The sequence below is a fragment of the Triplophysa rosa genome, linkage group LG5 (assembly GCF_024868665.1).
Source record: "Triplophysa rosa linkage group LG5, Trosa_1v2, whole genome shotgun sequence".
Classification (NCBI taxonomy): Eukaryota; Metazoa; Chordata; class Actinopteri; order Cypriniformes; family Nemacheilidae; genus Triplophysa; species Triplophysa rosa.
In genome coordinates, this window is record NC_079894.1 from 22,230,845 (window position 1) to 22,246,767 (window position 15,923).

Consider the following 15,923-nt stretch of genomic DNA (forward strand, 5'->3'; position numbering starts at 1 on the left):
TGACCTTCACAGGGCCAACACCCCTCCCACCCACAGAGGAGGACAACAGCTAGATCTTGTTCTGACCCGTAACTGCACCGCTAATAATATTCTAGTTACACCCCTGCATGTCTCTGCCCATTTCTTTATAAAGTTCACTGTAACACTCCCTGTAATCTCAACCCCCCAACCCTGTTTCTTTCCATCGTAATCTTTGTTCCCTCTCTCCCACTTGCTTTTCGTCCATGGTGTCTTCCTCCCTACCCACCACAACCCTACTCATCTCTCAACGCTGAGGAAGCTACTGATAAGCTCTGTACAACCTTAACATCCTGTGTTGACAGTGTCTGCCCTCTTACCTCTAGGCCTGCACGTGCGACACCCTCTTGCCCCTGGCTTTCTGAGACTCTTCGCGACCATCGGATCAAGCTAAGGGCTGCCGAGAGGAAGTGGTGCAAGTCTAGAGACCCTGCTAATCTCTCCAAGTATCAACATCTTCTTAACTCCTTCGCCACTGATATATCTACAGCCAAAACCAAGTACTTTCCAAACAAAATCCAAACTGCATCTAACCCGCGTTAACTTTTCTCAACCTTCTCCTCTCTTCTCTGTCCCCCTCTACCTCCCTCCAATACCTCACTGACTGCTAATGATTTTGCCAACTTCTTCACTGATAAAGTGGAGACCATCAGCAGGCAATTCTCTACTCAATGCATCCCTGATCTATCCTCAACTCCCTTCTTTCTCTCCCCTCTCTCAAATTCTCCTTTCCACCTGGCCTACTACATGTCCCCTCTACCCGATCCCTTCCCACCTCCTACAGGCTATCTCTCCGTCTCTACTGCCTCAACTCGCACCCATCATAAACACCTCCATCACCATTTAAACAAGCCCTGGTAACACCTTTACTCAAGAAACCAACACTTGACCCCTCAGTGATCAGCAACTACAGACCAATCTCACTCCTGCCTTTCCTTTCCAAGGCCCTCGAAAGGGTAGTATTTAACCAAATCTCTGCCTATCTCTCACAGCACGACCTTCTGGACAGTCAGCAATCTGGCTTCAAGAAAGGACATTCTATGGAGACCGCTCTCCTGTCTGTCTTTGAAAACCTACGGCAGGCAAGGGCTAAATCCTTGTCATCTGTCCTTATTCTGCTTGATCTCTCTGCTGCATTTGACACTGTGAACCACCAGATCCTGCTGTTCACTCTCTCCAAACTGGGCATCTCTGGAACTGCACTTAACTGGTTTGACTCTTATCTCACAGGCAGATCCTTTAAGGCAGTGGTCACCAACCCTGCTCCTGGAGATCGACCGTCCTGAAGATTTCAGCTCCAACCCCAATCAAACACACCTGAACTATCTAATCAAGGTGTTCAGGTTTGCTTGATAATTACAGACAGGTGTGCTGAAGCAGGGTTGGAGCTGCAGTCTGCAGGACGGTCGATCTCCAGGAACAGGGTTGGTGACCACTGCTTTAAGGTATCCTGGATAGACAAGACATCCAGATCTCACCAGCTGACAACTGGAGTTCCTCAGGGATCAGTTCTTGCTCTTCCCCTCCCGTCATCTTTAGTCTGAAAATGAGCGACGCCTGGTTGTTCCATCACAGCGAGGCACCAAATCGCTTGCAAAAACCTTTACTTACGCGGTTCTTCCTTGGTGGAATGAACTACCATTCGCCATTCGAACTGCAGCATCCTTCACAACTTTCAAAAAACAGCTCAAACATACCTATTCCGCATTTATTTGACTAACCAATAACTCTGTCTGTCTATCAAAAAAAAAAAAACGCTTGTTCATTCTCTCCTTTGCCTGCTCCAGCTTTAATTCTCCTAGTAGCATGGCCTTGTAAACTAACGGTACTGTTTAGCGTGTTGACAAAATGTTTATATGCTCTCCTACTTGTAAGTCGCTTAGGATGAAAGCCTCTGCCAAATGAATAAATGTTAATGTAATGTATTAAATGGCTTGGAATAGTCCTTTAGTGTTTTACACCATATATTATGCAATATCTTCAGTTCTGAATTTTAAAAATGGTTTAACCCTATTTGTTGGCTATTTTTGATTCTACTAGTTTGTATTCTCTCCTCTCATGACCGCTCTCCACCATGTCATGAGATAATTGGGGCCCTTCAGGGATGGTTTTATTGACCGCCTGAATGCCTGACCAGGCTCAGTACATCTGAACTTTAAACTTGATGGTTAGATGGAGGTAATTGATGAAGAAAAAGCAATAGAAAGCTGCTTTAAAATTTACTTCTGTGCCAAGGTATAAATGCACACTTAAGAGCATCACTTAAGTAACTCAAATTGGAGCTTAATGTGCATTCAAGGCAAAAGAATACCTGTGTGAAGAGAATAGCTTAGTTTAAATTTTGGTTGTGTAAGTGAAAAGTGATGAATTGTGTCAGATAAATGCCCACATGTTAGGGTTTTAAAAATGATACACATCTTTGTTTTTGTTGGCTGTGTGCATGTGTGTGTCTCTATAAGGCAAATATATGATTAAACAGACATAATTATAATTCAGGAGACCAATCAGAATACAGTATGCAATATACAAAAAAATTAAAAGAGACCCTCCTCACACTGAAATTATCTGTTATTCATAGTTTGAAGACAAACTACAGCCGTTTAGTTAAGTTTGCATAATATGACTAGGTGAATAGGATCTTAAAGGAACAGTTCATCTAAAAATGAAAATTCTGTCTTCATTTACTCACCGTCTAGTTGTTCCAAATCTGTATACATTTCTTCGTTCTGATGAACACAGAGAAAGATATTTGGTAGAATGCTTGTAACCAAACACCATTTGCCACCGTTGACAACCATAGTAGGAAAAATTGCTTAATAAATGTATTTGTTCTGTGAACACGAAGATAGTTCGAAGAATGTAAGAAAGCAAACAGTTCTGGGGCACTTTTGACCACCATTGTATTTTTCCTACTGTGGTAGGCCAAGAACTATTTGGTTACAAGCATTCTTCCAAATATCTTTCTCTGTGTTCATCAGAACAAAGACATTTATACAGATTTGGACCAACTCAAGGGTGAGTAAATGAAAACAGAAGTTTCGTTTTTGAGTGAACTGTCCCTTTAAGAAATAAATAGGAACATCTTTAGGTTAGTAAATGCCTTTGGGGCTCACCCAATTGTTATTTTTTTATGATTGTGTTACCGGCATGGTACATTTGCATAAATGATGTTCTGTCTGTGTGCAGGTCATGAGTACTGTTCACCTTCCCCATTGGTAACTCAACTTCCCACCCAGTCTGAGTCATATAAGTACCAATATCCTCTCTCTCCCTGAGTCTCTCTGTCTGTCTCCTACAGCACCACAATGCTGAATCAACTTTACTAAGAATGCAAGTCATGCCAACACTGCTTTAGAGTCTAAATCCTATTTATAAAAGCATAGACCTACGTACTGAATCTAAATTTCTTCATTCTGACCTTTAGAGTGGTTAGAATCAATGTGACCACATTTAAGATATTAATCCAAAGAAGTCATGTCAAATCAGCACCGTTCCAATGTGGTTTTGTTTAGTAATGTCTGTAGCACATGCAGTTTTGGTTACATGTTAATGAATAGGTTTTTAAGACATTCTTTCTCGCTGACTTTCTTAAGTAAAGCCAGCTTGTGTCACCCCTGGACTTACAGGTCACCAAACAAAAGGTGGAGTAAACCAAAGATGGAAATGTAAAACAAAAAAACCCCAGCAGACTCCAAAACGCTGGCATGGTTACTACAAACTGCAGCTTCTGAAGGGTGCTAACAGGTGTTTTGGTTTTTGTCTTGTTATTATGAATCTTTTAAAGTTGTGTTTGAGAGCTTTTCCAAAGCAAACCGAGCAGACGGTGTAGCACTGCACATTCTCCAGAGGTTTGAGGTTCCGCTTCTTTCTGCTTGGTCTGAGTCTATTTTGGTCATATTGTAAATGGTGCAGCTATTTTTAGTACCCAGTTTATGAGCTTTGTAAGATAAACAAGTGTTTATTTTAGGAGTTGGAAGACGTGCTGCAGGATTAAGAGCATTAAACAGCAAGCCAGAGAGCTAAAAGATGTTTGCTTAAATATTCAATGATGAACGGTCTCATATGTTCCTGCAGTATCTTTAACTCAGAGATACATTCACATTGAAATGTATGAATATATAGCCGCAGAAAAAATTAAGAGACCAAATTTTTAAAATTATTTTGAGTTTTTTTACTTAAAGGTATGTGTAAATGATCGTTTTTGTTTCATTCTGTGAACTAACAATATTTCTCCCAAATTTCAAATAAAAAGATGGTTTCTATTTGCATTTATTTGCAGGAAATGAAAACTGGAGAAACATGTCAAAATAACAGAAAAGATGCTCTGTATTTTCAGACCTCAAATACTGCAAAGAAAACAAGTTCATACCACTGATCTATATAAATGACTGGATTGCACCTAGAACGCCAAACCAACGGCAAGAGGTGAAGCCACCGGAATCCATCGCACCGCCATCTTGGCATGCCCAACTGACAGAGAGCGCCATTGACTTACAGTCAAAATGACGATCTAAAATAACCTGTTTTTCAGCTTATTAGGCACGCGATAAGTTTTTAGTTCACATGTGTGTTTAAATTAATTGTTACTTTTGATGTTTTTCCCAATGTTTATTTTGGGCAGAATTGCGACGAATAGAAATCAATGTATAGAAGGTGATCGTGTATTGCACACTGTTGTTATGGCACGTGTGTAAATGTTTAGAAATAAAGCTTCATGACTTGAAGAACATATACAGCCTGTATTTAGATTTCAGAATAAGCACATTCGTCATATGGCGTCTCGTTAGTCTGCTGACCTGATATGTACGCTACTGTAATAAATATACTGTATCTATATCACTCTATATCTAATAAGACGGGAAAATTCCCGACCTTAAATAATTAACCATTTACATGCTTAAAGTCCCAGTGAAATTAAAAATTACAATGCCTATTTTTTCATCCAATATTGCAGCGTTTATCGTAAATAGTTTAGCAATGTGAGTCATTCTATTTTTAAAATTCATGTGCCCTGATAATCTTTAGTTAAAATCTGAAAATGCACTGTTAGACGGCTTGGGCGGAGCATGCGTTAATTCCTCCCCTTCAACTGTCATTCTGCTGCCAGTTCCATTTCAAAACGCAACGGCTATTTTTATTCATCCAGTCAAATTACAGAGAAAGACGAAAGCCACGGCCACTACTTTTCTCATTAGAAATTCCAAATGTGTCAAAATACCAGTGTTAATTTTGACAGCAAATTTTCATTTAGTTTTAGTCACATTTTAGTCAACCCCATCATTTTAGTTTTAGTCTAGTTTTAGTCGACGAAATATGAAAAACATTTTAGTCAAATAAATATACATTATATTTAGTCTACTAAAATCTAAATGGTTTAAATCATTTACTTGGTGTAATTAAAAGTTCCATACAAAGATTCAACTGTTTTGATATAATTTACTTCACCTTAGAATGAAATTAAACCAGGTCATTGCCTTTATTTTTCAGAAAAGTTCAGTAACTAGATATGCATTGTTGGAACACAGAATATTAAACAATGAACGACATTTCATTCAATTTCCAGTTCATTCAATCCCATTTGACTCAATTGACTCGTTAAGTAGGGCGTATTCATTCAGTTCATTCAACCAATGAAACGCTCTGAGAGGGCTCACACTCAAAGGCTATTGGCTCATGGCATGCCTCTTTGAAGAAAGAGCGCACTGTCTTTGCTTGAGACAGCAATGAATGAGAAATAGCTTTCAAAAAGACATATTATATAAATTGTATTACATTTCTTTAATCATGCAAACATGTTACATATTTGGTTCGAATGTACAGTTTGACTCACTTCATCACTTCTATAATCAGTAGAGGACAGCGCTGGTTTCTTTTGGCTTACTTTATGTTGCATATCACGTTATGCAGCAGCTCGTGTTAGCGGATAAGTTAACATAGGCATATAAAAACCTTTGAGCTTGCCTTTGTAATGTGTTTCGGGGTGACTCGCCTGCAGTCGCGCTTTAATTTTGCGGCGTTTTACCGGCGATCGTGAAGGAAAATAAGACGCTTTGTAAACCGCGTGGAGACACAGAATATATGTCTGTGCTTCCCCTTCTCCCAGAGACTTCTCTCTACCATTTATATGAGACAAACTGATGTCTGCCAGGTGGACAAGAATATTTTCGTCTCGTTTTTATTAGTTAACAAAAATTTCAGTATATTTGTATTACAGTTTTCGTTATCATACATTCATTTTTATTTAGTTAACGAATACTTTTCGTCGTAGTTTTCGTCAACGAAATGAACACACTGCAAAATACGGAAGTAAAAACGATCGTAACTTCCGGTTCAAGGGGACTTTAAGACATTTGCGATGTAAGAATGTACTGTACTGTGAGACTTTAGATATAAAAACGGGGAGTTGTAAGTTACTGTTTTATCATTAACATGTGATAACTCACTATTAATTTAATAGAATGTTTGGGCATACCAACATGGCGGCGCGGTAGCTTCAGTGTAATGACGTCATGAACAATCCAGTCATTTATATAGATCATATTAATTTTTAAGCAGTACAACAGTAATATTTCTACATGCATTTAAAAAGATTATAGATGTTATAACCTGGATTTTTATGACAGTTGTCTTGTCATGCTGTCAGTTTTTCACATTGCTGTTGGATGACTTTATATCACTCCTAAAGTTTGATTTTGTTGAAATTCAGCAGACACTGGACTGGAATGGCCACAATCTATTTCTTTGGTTGTCGGTTTCACTATTAGGGTACTTTAATTTTTTTCTAGTGTCTACTAGAGATGATAAGTCCATGTCTGGTGAGCTTAAAATGGAAAGGTACAGTTCACCTGAAATGGGAAGCAAGGAAATAATGTTTTGACAATTACAGTACACTTGTAATGTAAGGGGTTTCTTCTGTTGCGTTTTTGTGTTTATCCCAAACGTCAACAAACCTGCACCCAACGTCTGGAAAATCTCTCTCTAAACTGAATTCAATTATGACAGCATGAATCTAAACCTCGTACTGAAAGGCTATGTTGACGTTTTGTGTGGGTTTTCTGCTAATTGGTGACTAATTGGCAAGTTTTACCCGACACCTTCTCCGACACTCAGCAGTGACAAACACACCATTCACAAACATAAACTTGAGCATTAGATGCAAACAGCACTGTGAGAATATTCCTGAAATTTCCGAGTTGGTGACTTAGCCTATAATCGCTTTGGATGACGGCAATTATACTCTCAGACACCATTGCTGTTATTCAGAGTAATGATTGTGGAGTTGATAACTTTATTACCATGTAAGAGAGTTTTGACAGAGGCCGAGCTTGTTCTCCATCCTGTGGCCGCTAATGAGATCAGGCCCGTTTTTGGCCTCCATGTTGTTTTCCATCCCACACATTGAGCTGACTTTTCATCTCCTGGCAAACGTCTGCAGATACCATTTTTAAAATAAATGTGTTTGCTTATGTGGGCGAATTGTTTTGTAGGATTGATTCGGTGCTTTCAAGACAACAGAGATTAAATACAAAGAGACTAAAATCCAGTTAAACCGTACATGAGCATGTTGTCTGAATTTATGAGTACACGGAAAGTCTCGCATTCCAGAGACCTCAGAGACTCACAATAGTTCTCTCTTGTCTTAAAACCTAACAGCTCTCATGGTGTCATCCACACCTCTCCAAACACGCATGACTTTCCTCCTCCAGAACAATCACTTTTATTCTCAGCGTGGATAGTCTGTTCATTGTCTATTGTTTAGAGGAACAACAAAAGCATTAGGACACAGAATCTCTGGGATTTCGGACATAGTGATGTCATAAAAATCCATCATGCACTTTTACTTTCTATGTACTTGGCCATGAAGTGAATGATTGTGATTTTTCTTTTTATGGGTGTACTGTAACTTTAACTGCATAAATATTCATGTTAAAAAAGTAGATTTTACATCATAGCTTAGCTGTGTGCGGATCATCACCTCCTGTTTTTTCTGTTTGTGTAAATCCATCATGTGTACTTGGCCTTCAAAACAGCCACGGCGCTACAGCAACATAATCTCTGTTAATCCAGTGTTAAGACACATTGGACACACGCACGGATAATTCACTTCGATCCGACCCAAAGCTGAGAAAGCGAGAGAAGAGAGAAACACATGACTACAAGGTCATAAAAGCGAGTAAAGACAGATACTAATGATAAAGGGAGAGATTAATGTAAAGGTCATGGAAGACAGGGCCGAGGTGATGGTGGCGTTTAAGAAAGAGATATTACAGAACTACAAAACATTTCATCCGGCCACGATAGAGCAAGGAAGTGCTGAAGTCAGCAGCACTGAGGAATTCTGGGTAATGGAAGGTTTTTAATGTGATTTAAAGGTAGGGTCTTGTCACACACACACGCAAAGATGGATGATGGGGTTGCGTTACACCCCCGTTTGTCATATTTATACGTGATTGGTTGTAATGTGGGTTGTCTATTACATTTCCACATAAGAAACTGTCAACAGAGCAGCCACGAGTCACCATGCAGGAGTTCTGTATGTCATTTTGCAGTTTTTTGTATAGAAACAAAACTTAACTCTATTTGATTATTTTCTCTCTCTTTCCAGCTCTCACAGAAGCCGATTTATCCAAAAACACAGTGAATGTCCCAGCCCACGAGTCTCCAATGGTCCGGGAGAAACCCACATCTGATGCTTCTCTTTCAATTGCCAGCGTCATTGTTATCACCGTCGGTCTATGGTTACAGTGCTGCTTTATCTGAGAGACCCCCAAAGACACACAACCACAAAGGTCTCATGCACAACTAGGTGAATCTCACAAAGAAATGTATGCGTGATATTTTCACCTCAAAATCAAAATATAGAAGCTATTCTATGCATGTAAGAAAAAAAAAATATATATGCAAATTCATCATTAGTGTTCGGAAAAAAAAGTTTCTCAAAACTATTACTCACTCACTGAGTTTCAGGTTATCACATCTGTGACATATTTGATCATATTTGAATGAACCAAAAACCATCACTGTGTTATATTTAGTATTTGAAAGCAATACCACAATTTTTAAGGTTGGTATGTTTCCTGATTGGTTCATGTGACGATATCTGTAACAGTGAGTGTTTTTGTATACTGTAAATAGCATTTCAATTTAAAATACTTTTTCCATAGTTATTTTAGGGTTTACTTGATACAAACACCTAAATAATAATCATTCATATTTTTGTTACAGTAAGCTTCTGAGAATCAGCTACATTCTCATTATGCAAAATAATGTTTTTTAGGGGGTTAGAATATGACCCACACATTTCTTGAGTGCTTTTGTGAGATTCACCAACACGTGCCCGGAAAATTCCCATTTTTTTATTACAGTATGTTAACCAGGCTTCTGTAGCAGCACTGTTTTTGCGGCGGACTCGTGCTAAGAGACTAAACGTCTTGTTTCGGTTCATATTATCAGTACAAAACTGTTACTATATCTCTCCATCTTTTTGGCACTGTGGAATGCATGAGGAAATTTGCAGAAACATCGCTCATGACCAGACGACAGCGCAGAAAATACATCCATACTGGCTGTGGATATCAGCGAGGAACGTTACCATCACTCACAGATATAATGTTATTGAATGAAACGGAACTATGAATGATATGCACATTGTAGTATGTAAATACTGTAGTTTGGACTGGCGCTGAATTTATAAGGCAACGAATGTTTAACGAAAATATTACACAAGCATTTTTTGACAGCTCTCGCTAAGATCCATCTCATCGGTACACACACATTTGCAAGTGACGTGACATAAATCCAACAAAGGTTTGGCAATGCCCTGGGCTTTGTTGTTATCTGTTTGCACGACTTTGAATGATTTAAAGTGTTTCAGTTATTCCTTTAATACAAGGATGTCCAGTTTTGCTCCTGAAGGGTCACAGTCCTGTTGAGTTTAGCGTCAGGTGTGTTTCATTACTGTTGGAGTAAAACACTGAGCAGGATTGGATTTGACCTTGACACTTCAAACCTGTTTGTTTAAAGTGTTCCCAAACACACTTTTAACAACGAAATGATAAAAGCTGCAATCTGTAACATTTTTGGTTACACAAATCAGTTATTGAGCAAGTAGAGTAAAAAAAATCTGTATTCTAAATTGTCTCCTTATCCCGATTATTTGTAATATTTGGTATCAATGGGTAATGTCCGATCGAAAAAGAAAAGTACATAAAGTAACCTGCGATCTTATATTTCAAACAGAGATTGCCATAAAAAGGAAATCTACGTTACGGATTGCATGAATGTTGTGTTTACCCTGTCAAGTTTTTTGCAAATTTGATCAAAGAATATTATAAAATTGCACTAAACTGACTTAATTCAAGTTTAAATGAAATTCTCGCAGACGTGTGGTACAGGTTTTTCTTTGAATGTTCTGTAGTGTTTAATGGAAAAAAGTAAAAAATGCAAAAGAGGGATTTTAAAGCCCTACAGATACAGTATATGCAGAATGCTTTTCTTTTATAAATACTGAACTTAAAGCAAAGCAATGCAAGAGGTTTATAGACACCAAATATTTTCTATAATAGCTTCTTTAGCCATCTGTTCTTACATTTCTATTGCCTGTAATGTGTCAACATTAAAGAGTCATTATTAAAAAACATTGATTTAGTTCTTATGAGGAAGCAAGGAAGGTAGAATGAGTCTGTAAACTTTTTTTAACGTTAAGCTGTTTTTTTTATGTATTTGTTGTTCTTGATTGCACATGATTTACTTTCATTTCTCATAGCTATCTGAAATTGATTCTCTGATGTTTTATATGAACGTGGACAAACCTTCATGCATTTGTAAACATTAACAAACCAACCATAGCAGATACAACCAGGGTGTGGATTACAGTTTGAACCCCCCAAGAAAGTCCAAACAAAGAGGAGGGGTTAAAATTGACTACATTTTAAGCAATAAGCTATGAGAGGCCAACTTGATGCAAAGTATAATAGTTTGGCAAGAGTCAATTTTGCCTACTTTCGTTGTTGCAAAACAGATACTTTTGTGTGAGGGGGTAACCACGTACGGAAAGTACGTCAATCAAGCATTTGTATTGTCATTTTTTTGTATGTTAAATTGTGTATGATAAACAAAGGACATCTTTTGCAAACTGTGCATATGACACCCAAAGTCTATTGGGCTGCACAAGACTAACTTAAATCCACCTACAGAAATATCTTCAAAACAGATGACCTTCCCCTTAAAACTGTGTAATTCGCACACTGGATATATGCACATTTAAATTCACTTTTTTTATGTCAGTGCAGTACAACTGTTGTTTCTTTTAATGGCTGAGAGTTGAATTGGGATTACAGTTTGTTTGCTGTGTTTTGTTTGATCTTTGTTTGGTTGGTACCATTGAATGAATACAGCTCAGTTCATACTAAAGACCTGTCAGATATACACAGCGCATATAAAAAATTTGGTTAATAAAGTAATTCTTTGCTTGTTTCACAAACCTGGCGACAGTAAAGACATTTTTATTGAGTATGTGGTTGTTTCAATGTTTGTCAATCTCTCCATCAAATCTCCATATTGGTCAAACTTGTTAAAAGTGTAGTATAAGTGATAGTTCACCCTAAAATAACAATTCTGTAATACTTTACTCACCCTCGTGCCATTTCGAACCTGTTTGACTTTCTTTCCTCTGCAGGACACAAAAGAAGATATTTTGAAGAATGTTGTTAACTGGCACCCATTCACTTGCATTGGTTTTGTGTCCATACCATAAAAGTGAATGGGTGCCGGCGCTGTTCGGTTACCAAGTTTCTTCAAAATATCTTCTTTTGTGTTCTACAGAAGAAAAGAAGTCATACAGGTTTTAAATGACAAGAGGGTGAGTAAATAACATTAAAGAGGTGTGTGAGCTCGCAAGCATGATGTCAGACACTGTAATATTCTCTGGCCCCCTCACTGCTTATCGTGGTGATGAGATTTATAGCAGATTATCATCACTAAATGGCTGGTTGTCTGAGTGGTGCCTGCAGAATGATATAGTTTTTATAAATAACTGGAACAGTTTTGAGGGCAGACCTGACCTGTTGAAACGAGATGGTCTCCATCCCTCCTGGGCTGGGACTTCCATCCTGTCTAGAAATATGGCAAAAAGTCTTAATGCTAATGCTAAAACTTGACTCGCTGGGGCCCAGGTCAGGGAGCAGACAGTATGGCTTAACCAACTGTCTGCTTGCCGTCTCACGTCGCAGAATACACAAAATGTACAACATGTAGTAATCCGTTCTCCCAAACATCACAAAATAGAGACTGTGTCTGTCCCCCGGATTAGCAAACATAAAATAATGCGTAAACCTCTTGAAAGTAATTTAATAAACGTTAAACAAACTAAACATGAACAAAATACAGATAATCAACTGTTACGACTCGGATTGCTAAATATTAGATCTCTCTCTAATAAAGCACTTTTTGTTAACGATATGATAACAGATCATAAAATAGACATGCTCTGTTTGACAGAAACATGGCTAAAACCAGATGATTATATTGCTTTAAATGAATCTGTCCCCCAAGATTATTATTATAAACACGAGCCTCGTCTAAAAGGCAGAGGGGGAGGTGTCGCAGCACTTTACAATAACTCTCTTAGCATTTCCCAGAAGTCGAACTCTAAATATAATTCTTTTGAAGTCATGGTTCTTCATGTTTCAACACCTAATACTAAAGATAAAACACTTTTTAAATTGATTCTAGCTATTGTATATAGGCCTCCAGGGCACCACACAGATTTTATTAAAGAATTTGGTGGGTTCTTATCAGAACTAGTACTGGCCGCAGATAGACTCCTTGTCGTTGGTGACTTTAACATCCACGTAGATAACGTTACAGATGCCTTAGGAATGGCTTTCAAAGACACTCTTAACTCCATGGGCATTAGTCAACATGTGTCAGGACCCACTCACCTTCGTAATCATACTTTAGATTTAATACTGTCTTACGGTATAAATGTGGACGACGTTAAAATCCTTCAGCAGAGTGAAGACATTTCGGATCATTATCTGGTATTATGTTTGCTTCACTGGCCTACGGCTGCAAATAAAACTCATTGTTACAAATATGGTAGAACAATAACTTCAACTACCAAAGATGCGTTTCTCGATAATCTGCCCGAATTGTCTCAAATCATGAGAAATAACGTTGAAGATCTTGACATTACCACTGAAAATTTTAATTCCACCTTCTCGGTAACGCTAGACAAAGTTGCTCCACTACGTTTAAAGAAGATTAAAAATGGCAGCCCCACACCGTGGTATAATGAACACACTCAGGCTCTAAAGAAAGCGGCCCGAAAAATGGAGCGCAACTTTAAGAAAACTAAATTAGAGGTATTTCGTACAGCATGGAAGGATAGTATTCGAAAATACAGGAAAGCCCTAAAAACTTCTAGATCCGCCTACTTTTCATCACTAATAGAAGAAAACCAGCACAACCCTAGGTTTTTATTTAACACGGTGGCTAAATTAACAAAAAATAAATCGTCAGTGACTTCTGATCCTGTATATCAGCATAGCAGTGATGAATTTATGAACTACTTCACATATAAAATCCAAGATATTAGAGAAAAAATTATAACAATGCAATCAGAAGTGAAACCCGCTGAACAAACTAACTACAGCGCCCTTAAGGAGAAAATGCAATTATTTTATACCGTAGATCAAGATGAGCTGTCTAAAATTATTAGATCATCTAAATCAACAACATGCATACTAGACCCTATACCTACAAATCTACTGAAAGAGATGCTCCCAGAAATTATAGATCCTCTTCTTGGTATTATTAACTCATCTCTGACATTAGGACATGTGCCTAAAGCATATAAGGTGGCTGTTATAAGGCCCCTTGTCAAAAAACCCCAACTCGACCCTAGAGAACTAAGGAACTACAGGCCTATATCGAATCTACCTTTCATATCTAAAGTTCTGGAAAAAGTAGTTTCAACTCAATTATGCTCCTTCCTCCAAAGGAATGACATCAATGAAGAATTCCAGTCTGGATTTAGAGCATGTCACAGTACAGAGACTGCTTTGATCAGAGTTACAAATGATCTGCTATTGGCGTCTGACCGAGGTTGTATCTCGTTATTGGTGCTGCTAGACCTTAGTGCTGCATTCGATACCATTGACCACAGCACACTCCTACATAGACTCGAAAATTATGTCGGCATTAAAGGAATAGCTTTGAAATGGTTTAAATCTTATTTATCCGACCGTTTTCAATTTGTAGCAATAAACAATGAGGTGTCACGCAAATCGCAAGTCCAGTACGGTGTACCACAGGGCTCAGTCTTAGGGCCTCTGCTCTTCGCATTATACATGCTACCTCTAGGAGATATAATAAAGCGACACGGAGTTAGCTTTCACTGTTATGCTGATGATACTCAACTTTATATTTCCTCGAAGCCTCATGAAACACAGCAGTTCCATCGAATAATGGAATGCATAGTCGATATAAAAAACTGGATGAGTAACAACTTTTTATTACTGAACTCGGACAAAACGGAAGTGTTACTTATTGGACCGAAAACTGCTATAAGTAACAACCAAGAATACTGTTTAACTATTGACGGATGTTCCATAAAACCCTCGTCGTCAGCAAAGAATCTTGGCGTTCTATTCGATAGTAATCTGTCATTTGAGAGCCACGTCGCCAACACCTGTAAAATTGCGTTTTTCCATTTTAAGAATATATCTAAACTACGTCATATGCTGTCAATCTCAGATGCAGAGAAGTTAATTCATGCATTCATGACATCAAGACTAGATTACTGTAATGCACTGTTAGGTGGTTGCCCTGCAGGCTTATTACAAAAACTCCAATTGGTCCAAAACGCGGCAGCTCGAGTTCTTACACGTACAAAAAAGTATGAACATATTAGCCCGGTTCTGTCAACCTTGCACTGGTTACCTATAAAGCATCGCGTTAACTTTAAAATCTTGCTTATTACCTATAAAGCCTTACATGGTTTAGCTCCTCAGTACTTGAATGAACTCCTTTTGTATTACAGTCCTTCACGTGCATTACGCTCTCAGGCGTCCTGTCAGTTGGTAATACCTAGAATTTCAAAATCAAGTGCAGGTGGTAGATCCTTTTCCTATCTAGCGCCTAAACTTTGGAATAGTCTTCCCTGCACTGTCCGGGAGGCAGACACACTCTGTCAGTTTAAATCTAGACTAAAGACGCATCTTTTTAATCTTGCATACACTACTCTTCCATAATATAAATCTTCAGAGGGTTTAGGCTGCATTAGTTAGATCAACCGGAACCAAAAACACAACTGATGTACTTGTTGCATCAAAGAGTACAGAACAGTACTCTACTCTCAGCCAGTCTTGTCTCATTGTTCCAAGGTTACCACAGCGAGCAGGATGCAGTTCATGGCCTGACCTGATGGTAGAGCGGAGAATGGGAAGTGGGGACCTGACAAGAGCTGAGATGATAGAGCTGGATAAAGAAGGACGCGGTCTCTTGACATGTCTTCACCACAAAACTTCAAATGCTATTAGATTATTAATGATAATCTTAAACTATAATTTATTTTATTATTAAGTTTATTTATTTTATTTAGCCTTGTTGTGCAAGTTCTCTGGAGCTTGTGCAGAGGCAGCAGCTTTTGCCAGAGGGGAACTGGAATCCCCTGGTTGGGCCTGGGTTCTCCTGAGGTTTTTTTTCTCGATTAGAGTTTTGGGTTCCTCGCCACCGTTTGCATACTGTTTTTGCACTATCTGCCTGACCGGGGGGGCTGCTTTAGAATCTTAAAGTTTTACTTAATTAATATTGCATATAGGAATTTATTATCTGTTATATTTGACCTGTGCTTCTCTCTCCTTTATCCTAAATGTGTGCTCTCACTGAGCGTGTGTGTGTGT

At 38.4% G+C, this 15,923-nt stretch overlaps 1 protein-coding gene across 2 annotated transcripts in view; it reads left to right on the plus strand.

The window, feature by feature from the left end:
• The window catches only part of gpc5c (glypican 5c), a 132,872-nt gene extending 121,169 nt beyond the window's left edge, over nt 1-11,703 (plus strand). For both annotated transcript variants that reach the window (XM_057333374.1, XM_057333375.1), the window contains one exon: nt 8,624-11,703. In XM_057333374.1, the coding sequence (XP_057189357.1) occupies nt 8,624-8,778 (155 nt within the window). In that variant the 3' untranslated portion in view covers nt 8,779-11,703. The remainder of the gene's footprint in view (nt 1-8,623) is intronic.
• The last annotated feature ends 4,220 nt before the right edge of the window (nt 11,704-15,923 follow it).